Source organism: Dermacentor albipictus, chromosome 4 (assembly GCF_038994185.2).
Source record: "Dermacentor albipictus isolate Rhodes 1998 colony chromosome 4, USDA_Dalb.pri_finalv2, whole genome shotgun sequence".
Classification (NCBI taxonomy): domain Eukaryota; kingdom Metazoa; phylum Arthropoda; class Arachnida; order Ixodida; family Ixodidae; genus Dermacentor; species Dermacentor albipictus.
The window spans coordinates 3,515,174-3,534,627 of NC_091824.1; the positions used below are offsets into that span (position 1 = coordinate 3,515,174).

General features: G+C 45.1%; 1 protein-coding gene across 5 annotated transcripts in view; it reads left to right on the forward strand.

Moving 5' to 3' along the window:
• Window positions 1-19,454, forward strand: part of LOC139059015 (endoplasmic reticulum aminopeptidase 2-like) — a 202,543-nt gene that overhangs the window by 161,157 nt on the left and 21,932 nt on the right. For 4 of the 5 annotated variants that reach the window (XM_070536792.1, XM_070536790.1, XM_070536793.1 and 1 more), the window contains 2 exons: window positions 8,252-8,392; window positions 8,943-9,024. In XM_070536792.1, the coding sequence (XP_070392893.1) occupies window positions 8,252-8,392; window positions 8,943-9,024 (223 nt within the window). The remainder of the gene's footprint in view (window positions 1-8,251; window positions 8,393-8,942; window positions 9,025-19,454) is intronic. The other variant, XM_070536794.1, reaches the window with a different exon arrangement.

Consider the following 19,454-nt stretch of genomic DNA (forward strand, 5'->3'; position numbering starts at 1 on the left):
GTGAAGCTCGGTGGTGAAAGTGGATGGGTAGGATGGAGCGCGGTAGCAGACAACAATCGTAATTTTACGGTAACCGATATCAACGCACACGCACACAACTTCCAGGTTACAGTATAAGTGGACTTGACCTTGCAGGGATTTTGAAATGGCGAGTAGTACGCCTCTGCCTTTGCGATTAGTGCGATCGCAACGGAAGGTACGAAATCGAGACAAGTAAAAGATTTAACAATCTTGCACATGGGGTTGTAGCCACGTTTCTGTTGATGCAATGATACCAGCATTACAGCTATCGATGAGCGATTCTAGTTCCACGCGTTTGCAAAACACACTTCTAGCGTTTGCAACAAGCACGGAGACTTGTGGTGTTAAAGATACGCCATTGCCCTTTGCACATTGCTATGTAGCAGGATGATGACGCAAGTTGTCAGGTGCATTTGCGTGATCTGGAACACTACTTTTAACTTTCTTAACGCTGTCACTTGTTGAATCATACATAAAACATTGTTTATCAATGAAAAGCTTGTTAAAACATAGTTTAAATGAGGGGGAATTAGGCTGGTTTTTACCAAATTCAAGAAGCTTTTTTCGAGCGAGCCTTGTCGCAGGCGAGAAGTCCTCAGTTACTGAAATGTTACTACCTTTAAGCTGGCTGTGCGACGAAAATATGCTCTCCTTAATTTTGAAGTTTGTTAGTTTCATTATAACTGGACGACATTTCGTATTTGAAAAAGTACCGATTCGATGTGCCCGTTCAACTGAGTTTGGTGGCAAGGCATTTCCCATCGCTGACGACAAGGAATCCACAGTTCTTTGTTCAGTTTGCAGACATGAATCATGGGAATCGGGTATGCTGTGAAAAACCAAGTTATTCCGCCTTGATCTGTCTTCCAAGTCGTCTTAGCGCAAGACTATGGTGTCCTGCTGCTTTTTCGACCGTTCAGCGCTTTCTTGAAGTATGGCAATATCATTGGAAAATGCGTCTAGTGCTTCAGATTTTTTTTCAAGTGATTCAAGACGGCGGAAAATATCAGTTAGCTTGCCTTCGATTGCGTTTTGGCTGGCTTTCACATTCTTCATATCTGATTTCAACTCGGACTGACCTTTAGTAAGCTCGACTGTCGACTTCTTTATGTCTTTTAGCAATAATAGCACGGTACCCATTTGATCAGACTGGAATTCGGGAAGACTACTCGAGGCAGTCATCTTGAGCCGACCTCTGCACCCTTGGAGGCCCCGGGTTTTCCTCGACATCACTGCATTGCAACAACAACAGCGCCACGTCGAGACAATCACACATAGTAGCATATAAGACAAGTGGGCATGGGAGCAGCAAAAGTGAGCGATTATCACTCTGTTTAGCATACAGGGTCAAATTGTTATGCACCTGTGGAGTGAAGAAAAAATGCGCATGAGGCATAGTGCAACGAGTGCTGCTCGCATGCCCACTGAAGGAGTAGTTCATCAGCAAGCTGCTTTTGAAGGGGCTGGGAAAGGGTGGTAAATCAGCCGGTGACGTCATCCCAGAAATGATGCGGTGTCCATCTAGCCGTACATCCAGGAAGGATGGAAGATTATGGAGACCACAAGTGCCGGTGACGGGCTTTTAATCTTGGACAGCATCGACGCATTTGCCCACGGTAGGGCAAGTTTAGATGGGTGCAGAAGGTGAAACAAGGGCTAGCATCAGGAAAATCCATGGAGCGAAGAAAAGTTGCGCATAAGGCATAGTGCAACGAGTGCTGCTCGCATGCCAACAATGACAGTGTATTGATGATGCTTGTATCATCAGCTCTGCTGTAGTCTTTATACGTTTTTGTTGGTTGTGAAGAGGGTAACGAATCTTGATACGGCACCTCACACAATGCTAGTTTGTGATCTGACAAGCCGGTTGACACTTCGAATTTAGCGTTATGGGTGGGGAAATTATTGCTTAAAAATACTAGGTCTAAAAGTTAGAACTGTATCCTTGTACATGCGTGGGTTCAGTTATTATCTGGGTTATGTTAAAAGAGAGCATAATTTCGAAAAGAATATCTGCGCAAGGTGAATGGTGATGCTGTGTGTGCCAGTTGATACCAGGGAGATTAAAGTCACCTAGTAATATGAGCTTGGTCCCCTTCACATGCTGCTGCATATACACGTGCAATGATTGCAGTACATTCAGATCAGTAGGACTACAGTAAATGCATCCAACTATGAAGGTGGTGTTGGCAAAGCAAAGCAAAGCTTCAACCCCCTCAACGTCAGGCAACTTAACGTACGGAATTTCCCTTTTTATCAAAAGAGCAACGCCACCGCCTCTTGTTGGCCGATCTTTGCGAATAATGACGTAGTTTGGGGGGAGTAATTTCAAAGTCTTTGGCGTCTTTGGTTAGCCAAGTCTCTGTTATGCCTATAAATTCCGGTTCGAGAGCTATTAACGTTGATTCGAGGGGTCCGAACTTATTACTAACACTTCGAGCGTTAATATTACCAGAGTCCTTCCATGTTTTTTCTGGTCACGAAACTGCCGCCTCAGTTTCATATAGCGCCAGCGCCCGCCGCTAGAGGCGCAACCGTGCATGAGAGGGCATGCGAACGCTGCTACCGCTGTGGTTGTGTGTGGGGCAGCCTCGGTATTCTAGCTTTCTCAACTTCCTCAACGATCGCCTTAGTTTCACGTAACTATTTTTAACATTGAATATAATTAAATTACTGCCTGAGCGTGTCTTCTGCGATGATATGAGCGCACGGGACGAAAAAAAAAAAAGCCGCTCATAACATGGAGCTTGCGGCGGTCTCAGACCGAAAAAAAAGAAAGATCTGGAATTTTAAGAGCCAGAACCGCGATACGATTATGAGGCACGCCGTAGTGGGGGACTCAGGATTAGTTTTGACCACCTCGGATCCTTTAAAATGCACCTAAATTTAAATAAACAGGTGTTTTGCATTTCGCCCCCGTCGAAGTGGGTCCGCTGTACACGGCCGGGTGGTCTCGGTCCGGATTTCTTCGTCATCGCCGTTCGCCTCAACGCTTCGGTGGGCTCCGCTTTTTAATATTTGCCTTAAATTAAACACCACGCATTCGCAACAAAACGCCAGTGGTCCCACTTATCACCAGATGAGTAAGCACCAATTCTCCGTTGCGCATAGCGCCAGATTGTTCGCCGAGCACAGCTGTTCACTTTCTGTTAAACTGTGGCAGAGAAGGACTCTGTGGGCAGTATCTTATAATGAGATCAAAAGAATTAAATTGCTATTGCAAAGGGCTGCTACCGTAGAATACTTAATGACAAAGAAAAGGGAACTGAGCTGCTCCATGCGCTTAAGATTTCTTGCAAAGCGATGCCATTTCTGAATAAGATTTAGGTAGAATTATAGCAAGACGAACTTCGCTACTAAATGTCTTCGGTGCGGCTTTTAACAACGAATTAAGGCGAACCTGAAGTGTTAGGACCTGCACAGTTGAAACTAGCTGTAATTAGGCAATTGCCTTAGCAAGCAGTCGTTTAGAAGCGTCAGTAAGCCCAGCACTTATTCACGCTGCTCGTGGTTTCGACGCAGAAACGACGAGACTAGGTATTTTGGTTCTTAATTCACAACTATTTGCAATATGTTAAAATGTTGCAATCACCGGTCCTGATATCCTTATCATGGTCGAAAAATGAAAAAAAAAAAAACTTTATAATTCAATTAAGAAAAGAAATAAAATGTGTTGGTGCAGAAACAAAATACAAGCACGATCATTTATTTATCATGTAAAATAAGCGGAGCGAAATACAGATAGCACAGAGGCGTCCGGTCATAAATGGTTTACCATTCACAATGCAAGAAGTTTGTTAAAAGCATGACACTGATATAATACGCATAAAGAAATAAGATCAAACGTGAGAGGTATGCATTGGGAGGCAGGAAACAAACACCAGCAAACGAATGGCAATAAGTACAGAATGCATAGTCGATTGTTTCTATAAACAAGAAAGTGTAAAGCATAAGCATTTCATAACACACAGCTAAGGAACTCTCAAACGAACACAAGTAGCCACATCACAAATACAGCAATTTTTTAAATGGCTTGTTAGAGATACCACCTTTCTACTTCTTCAGCTGTTACTTAAACATGCACACAAAACTTGCTCAGCAAATCACAATACAAATGTAGCTAACAGTGTGCTAATAACCTTCTTACTCATAGCAGCTTATAGACTTAAAAGTACGTGCAATTGAAGAATTGTAGCCCATCAATAGCCAAGACTAAAGGACAATGGAAAATAAAACATTGCATATTATTCTGTTTTAACACTTACATTTAAAGGAATTTAATGCTATACCTTTCATAGATGGTCGGGGTAAGGGCGCTATTGCTGTGAACTACTCTATCCTGGTATAACACAAATTGAGGTTGCAACAAAGCATAAAGCAAATGTGTTTTGTCATCAATGCCCTGATCAGATCTCACAACACCCTTATTCTCCTTCATCATCAGCATTGCAATTTTTTGTAAGTGGTCACCTTTACACGATAATCGTGATACCCACTGCGTCCCTTTAACTGGTACCGCTTCAACTGGTTGGTTTCCTACCACCCCCTGCTGGACATGAAGCTCGCCCCTTTGCTTGCATTTGCTTGTTTTTTTCTCTTTGGAACGGCGTTAGTCTTCAGCGTCGGCTTCTCACGCTTCAGGGACACGTCGTCGCCGTTGATGTTGAAATTGTATGCAGTGACGATGTCCGAGGCGTCAAAGTGTTTCGCGCACACACGTGTATACTTAGATTCGAAATTAAAACCGCCACTTTCCTGCCGCGGTATGGCCCGCTTCCATTTCTCGCGCTGCTCCTTGTTATTAGGTAAACAGAACAACGACACACTTTCGGTCGTGCCCTTGTAGCCGGAACGGCACCTAGGCACGCAACACGTGTTCGGCATCGTTGTCCCACCCCACCACTTCAACCAAACAGCCCAACACTCGAAAAATAGCACAGCACATGCAAAGAACGCACCAGAACAGTCAGCTCGCCTCGCACTGCGCACGCATTTCGGTACGCGAACGATGCCCTCTGTGGCACAGTGGCGCCGCATCGCGGCACCTTTGGGCAGCATATGAACCTCTCCCATAGCGTGACAGCAGAGTTTCGTGACCAGAAAAACATGGAAGGACTCTGATATTACCGAATGTTATTTTGGATGTTGGTGACGGCGGGGACGCAAGGTTCGCATACCGGTGTCCTGGTTTTTTGCATCGCTTGAAGTGGGCATAATGGGGGTCACCTCATTATTTTCCTCGTCCCAAGGATAAAGGCAACTATCAATCTTTAGTTTGTCATAGACCAGGGCCACTCTATCAGCGGATTCCTTCCTTTCTTTTCCATATTCCCATAGCTTCTTCCTAATATCTCAAACTTGCGGTGAAAAGTCTTCGCTGATGGCGTAGTCAATATCCTTGAGTTTTTGACAGTTAAGCAAAATTTTTGTTTTGTCTCGGAAGTCAAGGAGCTTGAAGATTATTGGTCTTGTTTTGTTTGCCATTAGTTTGCCTAGTCTATGGATGCGTTCAATTGCCACTGCTTCTAACTTCAAAGTATGCCTAACGACCTTTTCATTCACCGCACGTTCCAGAGATTCGGTATTTTCTTCTGTATCTTCCTGCATACCATACACAATAAGGTTCGACCTTCTGGATCAATTCTCTAGGTCGTCTAGCCTTAATTCCAAGGACGATACAATTTTTTGTAGGCTAGCGACTTGTTTAGTGCAAGCTGAAACATTATCTTCAAGGCATGATAGATGTTCTAGTTTTTTATCTATCGATGTCAGTCGTTCTTCCTTTATTGTCTTTATATCTGCGGCGATTTGAGTTAACTGTTTGGCAAGATCTGAAAGGTCAGGCCCGGGATTAGTCTCGACGTCTCCAGCAAGCAATAACAACTTTGCAAGGTACACTATGTTATACAAAGAATCGAGAAGCACCGTAGGGTACAGCAGCATGACGAGACAGCGCTCACTAGAGCAAAAACACTTTCCAAAACGTCTTCTTACCTGCACAAAGAAGACAAGCGGGTGAGCCATCTGCGCGCAAGCCGTGCTGCCGTGCCTTTTGTTGTTGTTTCATTCACAAGGTCTATGAATAAATGCAAACTTCCACTTTTCTACAGCGCAGATATAACTAAAAGTTTTCTGCAATTTTCTCAATTATCCTAGCTGAGAAACAAAAAAAATGGTACAATTTGATGAAAACATTGGTTGGCTCCAACGACATTTCCTGTTCAACCAGTCTAGGTCACTTCAAGCCTTTCTGTGAACCTCCATCTTGTTTGGACAGAACGACAGAAAGCTGAGCTAGTTGGTAAGGATTCATTATGCAAAATAGAAGTGAGGCGTGCAGACAGGACACAAGAGTAGAGAAGTGGACAACACGTCGTGTTGTCCACTTCTCTACTCTTGTGTCCTGTCTGCACGCCTCACTTCTATTTTGTTTGGACAGCCTGAAAGCTCATTTTTTGGCGGGAAACAGTCATGTCTTGCACGACTTTAAATTGATTAAATTTTACTTCTGTAATGGCAGTAGTATTAGCAGTATTCCATTCAGAAGACCACACACTCCTTTAGTCTTGACTCATAAGTAATGGTGATCAGAGGTAATGGTGGCCCAAACGAGTGAATTAAAAGGAAAAGAGAAAGCACGAATGAAGTCTAGGTAAGCCACAAAATATGCAAATGTTATAGACGGGCTCCAAGTTCTAGTGCTTGCCCCGTGTAATGTTATGAAATTTGGACAGTGTCTGCTTGGGTATAAGTAATATAAGTTGCATAGTTACAATATAGGCTGTGGGGATGATAGAGTCTCTTGCATCTACTGAAGTTGTTTTCCCTGCATGGCTTTGGCATCTTCTGGAATCTGGCCCTCTTGCGTTGCACGTGCAGTGGCGGTAGGCAGTAGTTAACATATTTGCCTTGTATCCTTGCATGGTGAGTCGGACTTCCTTGATCCGTCAGCATCCATCAAGACCTTCCATTAGTTGCAATTCAGATAGCTGCTATTACTGCATGGAGTGCAGCGGTGGCGTAGAGGTAGAACACCTGCCTCGCGTGCAAGAGGTCCGTGGTTCGAATCCCGGTGCCGCGCAATTTTCCACCAGATTTTTTTTTTTAAAGCCGCATGTTGATAAAATTGCATAAAAACAAGCCTGGAGTGTGGCCTGATCCCGGTGACCAGAACCACCAACGCACTCCCTCACCAGAGCAGGCTTGGCCACCCTGGTGCAGTACTTGGCCACAACCTCCTATATGAACACAACAGTCTCGGAAGAGAACAGCAGTTTACTATAGGTAGTGAGGCACTGGAAGTGGTAAGGGAATACATCTACTTAGTACAGGTAGTGACTACGGATCTGGATCATGAGACTCAAATAATCACAAGAATAAGAATGGGCTGGGGTGCGTTTGGCAGGCATTCTCAGATCATGAACAGCAGATTGCCATTATCCCTCAAGAGAAAAGTTTATAACAGCTGTGTCTTACCAGTACTCACGTATGGGGCAGAAACCTGGAGGCTTACGAAAAGGGTTCTACTTAAATTGTGGACGACGCAACAAGCTATGGAAAGAAGAATGATAGGTGTAACGTTAAGGGATAAGAAAAGGGCAAATTGGGTGAGGGAACAAACGCGAGTTAATGATATCTCAGTTGAAATCAAGAAAAAGAAATGGGCATGGGCAGGACACGTAATGAGGAGGGAAGATAACCGATGGTCATTAAGAGTTATGGAAGGGAAGCGTAGCAGAGGGCGGCAGAAAGTTAGGTGGGCGGATGAGATTAAGAAGTTTGCAGAGACAACATGGCCGCAATTAGTACATGACCGGGGTAGTTGGAGAAGTATGGGAGAGGCCTTTGCCCTGCAGTGGGCGTAACCAGGCTGATGATGATGATGATGATGATGACTGCATGGAAGGCAGAATAAACGCCCTTTGGTTGGTTTCTCCTACTGTCTTGTCCTTGCTTTGTCCCAAGAGCATGCTAGAGACCCCACAAGGTTGAATTGTGAAGTTCCACTGAAATGTTTATTTCAAATGCTATTAGTAACAAGACACCAGTGTGTGAAGCAATGCAGCAGAATTTCTGCTGCCATTTTAGAGCCAGCATTATCATTTCTTTAGTGCATTCACATTATACATGAAAGATGTGTGATCTCACAAAAGAAAGAGCTAGGAAACACCCTGAGGAGGTGCACATTTATAGCATGCCAGAGTCTTACCTTGGATGCCCGCTTACTTAGATACCTGCAGTTCTCACTGGAGCCAGACAAGGTACGTGCCCAAGACACACACACGGTCATTGGCGTCGTGGCCAGCAACCCTGCTGGTCAATTGCTCACCTGGCACTTCCTCAAGAGCCATTGGGACGCTATTTACAGTCTGTGAGCAAGCTGTCCTTTCTTTATTGATATGTACTGCAAAAGAAAGCTTGCATGTATGAAATATAAAGCTCAGGCATTGTGGACTTCGTCGAACACTTGACTACCAAAGCTGAGGCATTGTGGACTTATGATATTGGCTATCATGACATAGAAGCGCTTCCTGCTTCAAATCTCAATTCTTTCCATGTAGAGGAAGCTGACATAATAGTTCTGCGGAAACCTGGAAGGTGGAGAAAAGTAATCACTAAAGGGAAAATGAGACATCCACCCAAACGTAGCTAAATGCTCCAAAGGAAACCCGTACGGGTTCCTCTAAAGAAAAGCTTCGCAGTTGAAGAAAAATTCGTCCTAGTCAAAAGCTTTGCAGTTGAAAAAAAATTCGTCCTGATGAATTTTTCTTCAACTGCGAAGCTTTTCTTTCGAGGAACCCGTACGGGTTTCCTTTGGAGCACTTAGCTACGTTTCGGTGGATGTCTCATTTTCCCTTTATTAAGTAGATGAAGCCGTAGACAAAACCTTGTCACTGAGTCTTTATGCTTTCTCGTTGCAGTTTCAAGGAGACAACATTCTCTCTGGACAGCATCCTATCAGCTCTACTGCCAAGGTTTCACACTGAGTATGACTACCAAGAGGTCAGTGGCCACTAAATAGCTAGCACACCATTAAAAAAAAGAAGTGCCCACAAGAAGGGCTGATTTGAAAAGGGCATGCAGCTTAAGTGGCTTAGTGCTGATGATCAGGTTTTCGTCAGAGCATCTCAACTTGCCTGGTAAATAGGGTCGCAGCATGTTTCCGGAATCACCTGCCTTATGGGGATGTGCAACTCTCACGCGTACCCTGATATAGTATTTTCTCGCATAGTTCCCATCTCCTGTAATCCGGCTTCGCTGCATGGCTTTACTGCAGTGGTCGGTGTGCTAGCAGGGTATTACGAAAGATGGCGGGAGTGTTGCTCTGCTAATGCAACTAACGGCGGGGTTTCTTGAGCGCAAAAAGGAGAAGGCTCTTCCTCTTTAGCTCTGGATCGGCAAGCGGCACGGACGTTCTGCGCGTTCCCGATCCATGCTTCTGCAAGACCGTCTTGCGAGGCTTACACCGGAACAGACGAACATGATCGTTCGAACGCGCCACCGTTCGCATAACCGTACACGCGAACGACCAGACGTTGGTGTCCAGCATGGGGCCAACATATTCGCTCATTATCCGGTCTCGATGAGTCGGACTTCCGCAATTTGTCGCGCACCCATCGGCATGTTTTGTGAATAGCAACTCGGCTAGCAGATGCAATAAATGGTCCAATAAAAGGTGCAATAAATGCCCTTGGGATTGTTCGCACTACTGTGTTGTGTCCCAAGAGCATGGGTGAGAAACCCACAGCCTTTACTGCTTGATTAATATCTAAACTTAAGTGCTTGCTCTTCCATTAGTTAGTACAGTCAAACCTCATTAATGAAATGAGATATAACAAACTAATGGATATAACATAGTAAGTGAAAATCCCATTGAAATTTCCACAGAGATCCATGTGTTTAAAACCTCGTTTTAACAACGTAATATTGCCCTGCCAATGGATGTAACGAACAAGATCTTTCTGCGAAACCTGACGCTTGCACTCTGGATATATAGCTTTTTGCAAGGTTCGGCACACATTCGATGCAGAAGTTCAAAACTCCTCCATTGAATATGCCATCAAGCAACACTAGTCTTTCTCACCGCTGCACATAGCTGCACGTAAACAGCAGCTCATTAATGCCGTCACTATTCTCCCTCTCACTGCCGCACCACATAGGCTAATGCTGCTAGGCATAGCTCCAAGATTGCACTGGTGCAATCGTGGAGGCCATGTCGCCCAGCCTTAGCCAGCCTTCGCGACGTGCCACATTCAGACAGAGAAGTGTGATGTAAATGGTGAGCTACTGCTTGCGGGTGACAATGTAAAAGGTCAGTGCTCCACTTCTCTCTCTCACTGCAGCACACCGTGCAGGCTGGTGCAGTTAGTCGTGACCTCCGAGATTACATCGGTGCTGTTGCGATCTCCGAGGCCACAAGTCTGTCAAGCTCGAGCTAGCCCAACTAGGTTTGTTGGCCTTTTTGCGCACACAGTGGAGCTAAGGTATAATTACACGTGGTACCAAAGCTCCCATAGAAGTCCATACGTCCTGATATGACGGCTTGAAGATGACGACAGTGATGATGAATTGTGGCTAATTGATGAAATGATGAATTGTGGAATTGTGGCTAAAGGTAGATTTCACCACCATTGCATTTCACCACCTCATCGTCTCCTCTTCAGACATCTATGTCTTTACAGCCACTGTCCACTTGTGTGCCAGTGTGCGAGGACTCCCGGTCCTCGCACACTGGTTTTGCAAGAAATCCATATTTGCAGCACAGAAATTGAACCAGTTGAATTGGTTCATTGGCCTGTTATGCAGGTGCATCGTGTGTCGTCCATGAGGTGCAGACACCCTTCGTAGGAGAGCTTGCTCCTTGCTTCAGGTGCCTTGAATGTGGACCAGCCCAGATCACCCTGAATGGCCCCGATTGCAACGTGCCCATGATAGCCAAAGGCCAGATGGCCCACTTTTTGCTGTCCTCGCTCCAACCACTTCCTGGATTTTGCTGTGAGGCAGACAGCTGAATTTGTAAAAGTCAAGCCAGGGACACGCACAGATTTCCATGTATCTCGGACATTCAGGAAGTGGTTACACCCCCACAGGCATGGCAACCTCAATCACATTTCACAGGGCCAATTTTTCGGTGTAAAAAAAATTACGTTTCTCGTTCTAGGCTTGTTCGCCAAGTCGCCTACTGTGCCAGCTCACATCACATGGCATACAAAGAAACAACAGTACAAATGAAGCGTAAGGGAGAACATTCGCCACAACATCGCATCGCAATCAATTACGAATACGCCTGTCTGTATTTATAGCCCTAATTCTATTGTAACGATGTTAATAAAACAACGATATTTATTAAGGGTGAACTTGTGCCCACAAGTAAAAGTCACTGCGATCATGAAGAAATTCCCGGCAGTCGCGTTCTCAAAACTGGCCTCGAACCGTCTTCCTCTTTCTCCTAGCGTGACACCTCGTGTGCGTGGCGCATGCGAGCCGAGTTCAACTGGCTGCCTGTGCCACAAAGATCGCTGCCTGTTGTTGCTGAACAACACCACCGTACGGCGTGCACAGTGTCCAATACAAAGGGCATGCAACTTGAATATCACCAAGTTTGTCGCGGCACTATATTGGCAGGCATTACACCAGTGAGTCTTGAGAGTCTTGCATGAATTTAGAGCAATGGGTTAGCTCACATTTTGAACTAAGTACCACATGCATGTGTTCTTAGTACCAGCACACATCTGTTATTTCAGTGTTAGGATCAAATTAACATTAGTACCTTGAAATAATTCACAAAGACCACACTTTAACCTTCACTAACACAGCACACATGCCACCTGTAGTTCTTCTCTGGTACTCAAGACACAGCTTGAACATATTATTTAGTGAAAAGGCAGTTAAACAATAAGATTACTTATGAAATATTATAAGGTTAGTGCAATATATATTGCCATTACGTCTAAGAGAGGTCGCATAAGATAGTTTTGACGACATTACAGCGTTAAATACGATAATACAATCTTGGCGTATCTCAGCATGCTTTGCCACGAGCAAACTTCAGAAGCCTGCACAGTTTCGTGCTCATAATTGTTCATGGATGGAACCAAACAGCCTGTGGCTTCACACTTTCCTACTTTAATGACATTGTTTGTACTTTTTCTAATGTTTTCATTGGCGACGTATTGGACGCATAATTTTCATCAACTACTGTTTTGCAGCATGAGACGTAGTCGTGCTTCAATCACATGGACCTGCATTTCAGCCTCGCCTCCGCGACCATGTGACTTGACCATGGCGGAGCTAAATGAAAGTGGCAGATCAGCCTGGATCAGCTGCATAGTTGGGGGTACTGTGTTGTGTGCCACGTGCTGCTTGACTACGATGGACTTTGTTTGTGCCACAGTGTGAAAGACTGATTCTTTGACCACGTCGTCGTTTTTGCCAGTTTCACAATGCTATGGACAAGCCAAGTAGTAAGTGATAAATACAGGCCATCACATTGAAACAGAAGGCAGCTGCCATAAAGGCAGTCACATCAGGTGCTAAAAACTATTCTGTTGCACACATCAAAGATTCATCCGCCGCCCTCCAGCTGTGGAAGAAAACTAAAAGGCGCAGCTCCGGAGGCAACTGCTGCAATCTCTCCGAACTGCTCAAGCCCTCGTTTATTCCCTGTGAACGTCATTGAAGTTTTTGCCGAAGGTACTGCCGTTCACGCGCTTGTCGACAAGAGTGCCGCAGTGTCCGTGATTGTCGACCAGCTTTGCAGTATGCTCCAAAAAGTCGCGACACCGTTTTCTGCCATTTCGCTACGTACAGCAAGCGCTGAGCCAATTGAGCCCTTAGGAACATGTACCGTCCGTGTCACCATACAAGGCAGTTTGTACCACATTGAGTTTGTTGTTCTTCCCCGCTGCTCTCGCGCCATCATTCTAAGATGGGACTTCCTCTCATCTCATCAGGCTGTTATTGATTGTGCCCGTGCAGAACTTGCACTGACCCCATTTTGCGGCAGGCTTTCTGAAGATTTGCCTCCACCTTCTGCTCGAGTATTCGTCTATTCCTGTTTTCTCTTCCACCCTTGTATCTGTTTCCTGTGCTGCTTTTTACGATTCCACAGTTCTTTTCACACCGTCTCAACTTGCTGCACCCCGTCATCCTTTCTTGCTTCCCTTTGCCCACCTTCCCTTTCGCCAGGGCTCCAGTGCACTTCATGTTTCGAATCCATTTTCGTGTTCATCAAGCTCACATCATGATAAGTGCCCCAATTTTGCTGACGAATTCGACACGGGCTCTGTGTACGATGTGCCTGATGACTCCTCTTCAGGTTGACACTATGACCCTCCCTGTCTCTGCATCTGCGCCTGCATGTGACCGAACGTTTGCTACGTCTATTGATCCCAACCTCACTCTGAGTCAGCGCAACTCAAAGTGAGGTTCAGAGTCACTCTGAATCAACCGTCTTAAGCGATTTTGAGATTCTTTCGACCTCCAAAAACAATGTTTAGGGCGTACCTCCACAGTCGTTCATCACATCGACACCGGCAGCCACACGCCTCTACGCAAACGTCCATACCATGTGTCCGCGATGGAGCGCTGTGTCATTGATGAGCGTGTAGGAGATGTGCTCCAAAGCAGCATGATACAGCCATCACACAGTCCCTGGGCTTTTCCGGTAGTACTGGTGAAAAAAAAAAAAATATGGGAAAATTTGTTTTTGTGTGGAATATCAGCGACTCAACAAGATAACCTGGAAAATTTATATCCTCTCCCCCATATCGACGACGCACTGGACTGCCTCCAAGGCGCTGAATTCTTTTCGTCCTTAGACTTACGACTTGGTTATTGGCAGGTCCCAATGGCTGATGCAGATAGTCAGAAAATGGCATTTGTTACGCCTGATGGCTTATGGGGGTATGGTAGGGTAAACCCCCAAAAAATCGAATTTGCAATTTTGGCACAGAAAAATCGACTGCACTATGAAGAACAAACCTGCGGAAGCGTGACCTCGAGCGCCCGCTCAAAGTGGTTCAAATGTTGTGCCAAGGTGTGCCGTGTGCCCTGCCATTTAAAAATGGCGGGTGGAGGCGGTTTGCTTATCGCTGTCGTTTGCGATTTTCTTCATTATGGCATGGCTTCTTTTTTGCTTGTGTGTGTGTGGGAGGGGGGGGGGGTAATTAAATGATTTGTACTAAAAAATGATATATTAATTAAAAGAAAATGAGGCATCCATCCAATCGTAGCAATTGCCACAAAAGAATCCCATACGGGTTCCTCGAAAGAAAAGAATCGTAGTTGATGAAAAATTTGTCCTGGTCAGTGGCTGAAACCTGGGACCACCACCTTTCTGGAGCAGCCGCTCTACCATCTGAGCTAACCAGGCGGCTAGCAGATGGCAGGGCGAAATTAAATTTGTTAACAACTTGAAGCAAGTGTTTGAAGTAATAGTCCTTTGTAGAAAAGAACTATTACGTCAGACTCTTGCTTACGTGGTCATGGTCGCCTTTGTTTTGAGTTTCAAACATATTACTTGCCCAGAAGATGGCACGATCGTCCAGAAAATGGAGCAGAAAGCGAACTTTAAAGGTAACTGGTCTTCTGAGCAAATGTATTCATGAACGAACACAGAACACCACTGAGTTGCTCAACCAACTCATCTGGTGCCGCTGCCCTAAGAAAACTTTGTCAGTGCTTATGTATTGAAGGCAGCAACTAACAATGCTGTAGCCTACTACAATGACAGTAATTCTGCACGAAAAGCTGTTCTGGAGGCCCTTGGAATTGTTCCAGGTCTGTTTTTTAATATTGCCCTCGACAGGATGGACAAAGAGCCTGTTGACATGGCAGAATTCTATGACTCTGCCGAGAGTAAGAAAAAACGATGGATAAAAAGTAACACTAAGAAGGGTTTTGGAGACACATGGAAGAAAGTCAGCAGCAAAATGCATCCTTCTGGGGCATTTTGAGCATCCACAAGCAGTATTCGAGCATAAAACTTAGTTTTTCTCAAATTGCGTGTTTTATGAATATTTCAAATTCAATGTACCTTTTCTCAGAAAGTATTCATCCCATTCCAGTGAAATTTTGTACACATGTACTACAACCAGTCATAAATATTCTGAACTAAAGAAATCTCAGATGATATGAATGATAACACTGGAAAAATTTACATTGCAAGAAACCCCCCTTGTGGCTTTGTGCGAGCAGAGATGTTATTCTTTTTCGGGTGCGAACTCCAAAGTGGATATGATATTTCTTTAGTTCAGATATTTAGAATAACGCTGCATAATATCATCACATTCCTCTGCATGGCTGCAGGGAAAAAGTACATCAAATAATTAAACACACCCGAAATTTTGGGAGTGGGCCACCAGAAAATCAAACCATCTCGACACAAACAAAGTGTCTCATATTGTACCCAAGAGCATCTTTTGTAAGCCCATGAAAGTTGATGCGGATGTCTGCAGCCATTTCTAAAATATTACGTTAAAACTAACGTGTACCATTTACCCCACCATACCTCCTTATATGAATTTACTGTGATGCCCTTTGGCCTGTGTAATGCACCTGCAATGTTTGAAATAATGATGGATAATGTTCTCCGGGGCTTCAGATGGTAGGCGCCTTTGTTATCTCGATGACATTGTCATCTTTTCTCCGGACTTTTCTTATCACCTGCTCCGACTCAAACACATGCTCACTTTCCTCACCGATGCTGGACTCCAGCTCAACTTAAAGAAGTCTCGCTTCGCCGCCCGGCAGCTAGTCATGCTTGGCCACGTCGTCGAATTGCCACGACCAAAAACCACAAAAAAAAACCTCCGCAGCTTCATCGGATTATGCTTCTGTTTTCGTCGTTTCATCCGCAACTTCACCTCCATAATAGTGCCTTTGACGCAGCTTCTCACAGGTAACCATAACCTCTTGGCCTGGCCACCAGTTCGCGATGCCACACTCATGCCGCTGCATCGTCTGCTAGCCTCACCCTCCATGCTCTGACATTTTGACCGAAGCGCACTGACAGAAATACACACGGATGCCAGTGGTGTCGGCATTGGCGCTGTTCTTACACAATGAAAGACTGGCTTTGATGAATACGTTGTTGCCTTCTCTAGCCGCTCACTCAGAAAAGCAGAAGCAAGCTATTCCGTTACAGAAAAAGAATGCCTGGCTATCATTTGGGCCAAAACTAATTTTCGTCTTTACCTCTATGGTCACCCGTTCGACATCATCACTGACCACCATGCACTCTGCTGGCTGTCATCCTTGAAAGATCCTTCAGGTCGCCTCGCTTGATGGGCGCTTCGCTTCGCCTCCAAGAGTACGATATTCGAGTGCTGTACCGCTATAGCCGTAAACATTCGGACGTGAATGCCTTGTCTCGCTGCCCAGTGTCAGGCCAGCCCAATTATAAGAAAGTATGAATATGTGAGTTCTCCCTCACCGCCACGAACACGCTTTTGGAGCAGCAGAAGGATCAATAGATTGTTGCTATGTTGGCTTCTCTGTCACACCCATCAGCGCCTTCTCCTAATCGTGCACTGCATTGCCAAGCACACCACTTCGCTGTTCATGACGAGCTCCTATACCGGCGTAACTACCTCTCGGATGGGCGCAAATGGTTACTCGTGGTTCCTCGGTTCCTCGGCATCTACGTTCGGACATACCTGCAGCGTTTCACAATGACCCGTAATGAGCACATGCAGGAGTACTAAAAACATACGCGCGCCTGCGACTCCGTTATTACTGGTGCGGGATGTGCCGATTCGTCTGCCAATATGTCCGTTCCTGCCTCACTTGCCAATGCCGCAAGAATACCCCTCGTGCCTCAGCAGCTCTACTGCAACCATTGCCCTGTCCAGGACAGGCCTCTGCTCGCGTTGAAGTTGATGTTTATGGGCCCCTTCCGAGTACTTCAGATGGCAACCGCTGGGTGATTGTGGCGATAGACCATCTTATGCAATAGCATCTGTGCGTGATGTTGCCTGGTTCCTCCTGCATAACATCATACTTCGCCATGGAGGCCCCAGAAAATTGCTGAGCAGCAGAGTCTTCTCTCTGACATTATAAAGTCCCTACTCAAGGAATGCCATGTAACTCGCCGTACCACTACTGCATACTACCCACAAACTAATGGGGTGACTGAGTGCTTTAACTGTACTCTTGGCGACATGTTAGCCATGTATGTCGCATCTAACCAGACCAATGGGACAGCATTCTACCCTTCATGACATACGCTTATAATACCGCCACACAGACCGCTACGGGATTTTCCCCATTCTTTCTTCTTTACGGACGCGAGCCTTCCTGCACAATGGATACCACGCTTCCGTATCGCCCTGACACAACAAAGGCTCCTACCCTGTCCAAAGCTGCTCCACATGCAGAAAAGTGCCGAAAGCTCGCCCGCACATTTACTTCGGAAGATCAGCAGCTACAGAAGCACCTTCGGGATATTCCCGCCTCTTCTACACCCTATGCCCCTGACTCACTAGACTGTCTTTGGGTCCCCGCTACCAGCCCTGGACTTTCACCCAACCTTGTTTTCAAGTACCGGGGTCCCTACCGTGTTGTCAGTCAAACGTCTCCTGTGAATTATTTGGTAGAACCCCTTGCGCCGCCTCCTGATAAGCGCCACTGAGGGCATGAAATCATGCATCTTCAGCAGCTCAAGCCATACTTTGGTCCACCTGTGCTATCTTGCCCATAGGTCGCCGAGCCGGCTCCCCTTCTCTGGGGAGGTAATTGTAGTACTGGAGAAGAACAAGCAGCAAGCACTGCTCCTAGAAACGATGACCAGGAGTGGTTGGAAGCATTGTGCCTGTGTTGCCTAAGCTGTGTGTTCTCTCACTGCGGTGCTCTACTATTCAAGAGTTTCATCAATTAAACTATAACACCTCTTGACAATACTAATGAATAGTAGTGGCCCCAAGACTGAGCTCTGGGAAACACCTGAAGTAACGGAACTGACGAGTGAGCACTTTAAAAGAACCAATCCAAGATCTTGCATCCAAATAGCTAGTCAGCCAGTCATGTAGTTTGCGTTTGCGAAGAACTGAGCATAGTTTAAAACGAGAAGTTTTTTGCGACAGACTGTATCAAATGGTTTCGCATAATCTATAAAGGTGTCATCTATCTGTCCACGAGTGTTTAGTGCCAATGCAACATCATGAGTGAATTTGATGAGTTGTGTGACTGTTTAGTGGCCAGAACGGAACCCATGTTGCCACTGGGAGATGATGCTATTATCAACCAAAGACCTGCTGATATGTTTATGAATGATATGCTTTGATAACTTACATCATGTGTTAATTAAAGAAATTGGTCTGTAGCTTGAAAACAGCTTTTTGTTGCCAGATTTAAATACAGGGATGACACTGGCAATTTTCCAGAGACGAGCAACAGTGCATGAGTCAGTCAGTTTTTGGGAAATGGTTAGGTAATGTGCAACCTTTCTGAGCACCTTTCTAAAAATTCATTTTGAACACCATCTGGTCCATTACTTTTGGTTGTGACGATGCTAAGCAGATGGTTAATAACTCCTGCTATAAACATTTGGATATCAGAAATGGGCTGCACCATCTCGTGTGCTCTGGAGCTTGGGTTAGTACCATCATCAGAGACAAAAACAGATCTAAAGTAGTTGCTGAATGCTTCATATATAGAACAAAGATCAGAACAGGGTTGGTCGTCATTGACTTGTCAATAATAAATATAGATGAAACTGGGGATACAGGGTTAATAGTTTTCGAAAATTTCGCTGGGTTAACTTTTATGAGTGTAATCAGTGTATTGTTGCAAAAGAAGTCTCTTGCATCACATATTTTAGTTTTTGATGTTGATTTCAGTGAACTTAGCAAAAAATGATGCTAACTGTTTGGCGGGGAGTTCTGATGCTTGCGAGGCCATTTGACTTGTTGCATAAGTTGGATGATACGCTTGTCGCACCAAGGGCGTTCCAGGTTGCGTTTTGTACATTCTTTTGGAACAAATTTCAATATGCACTCTTTGGCAATGTTGTATAAGTACTCAAGTAAGGTATTGACATCAGAGTGGTCAGTGGAAGTCAAGAAGCAATCAGAAGATGTAGCCAGTAAATCAGTAATAGCAATGTCATCTGCACAGTTAAAATTCAACACAGTTTTGAAAACAGGTGCTATGATGTCAATGGCCAGATTAAAAAGACTGCTTTGTGATCACAAAGACCATCAGTTATTTCATATTCAAAGCTGTTGCATAAAAGTGGCTCATTCGCAAAGACAAGATCCAAGATGGAAACTTCACATGTAGGAACAGTGATAACCTGTGTTAGGTCAAATGAAGTAGCCAAGGTAATGAAAGACTCGCACAGTAATTTGTCGCCACCAGCTACGGAATGATAGCTCCAGTTTATGCACGGGACATTTCAATCACCACAGAGTGTCAACTCGCACCAATGAAGC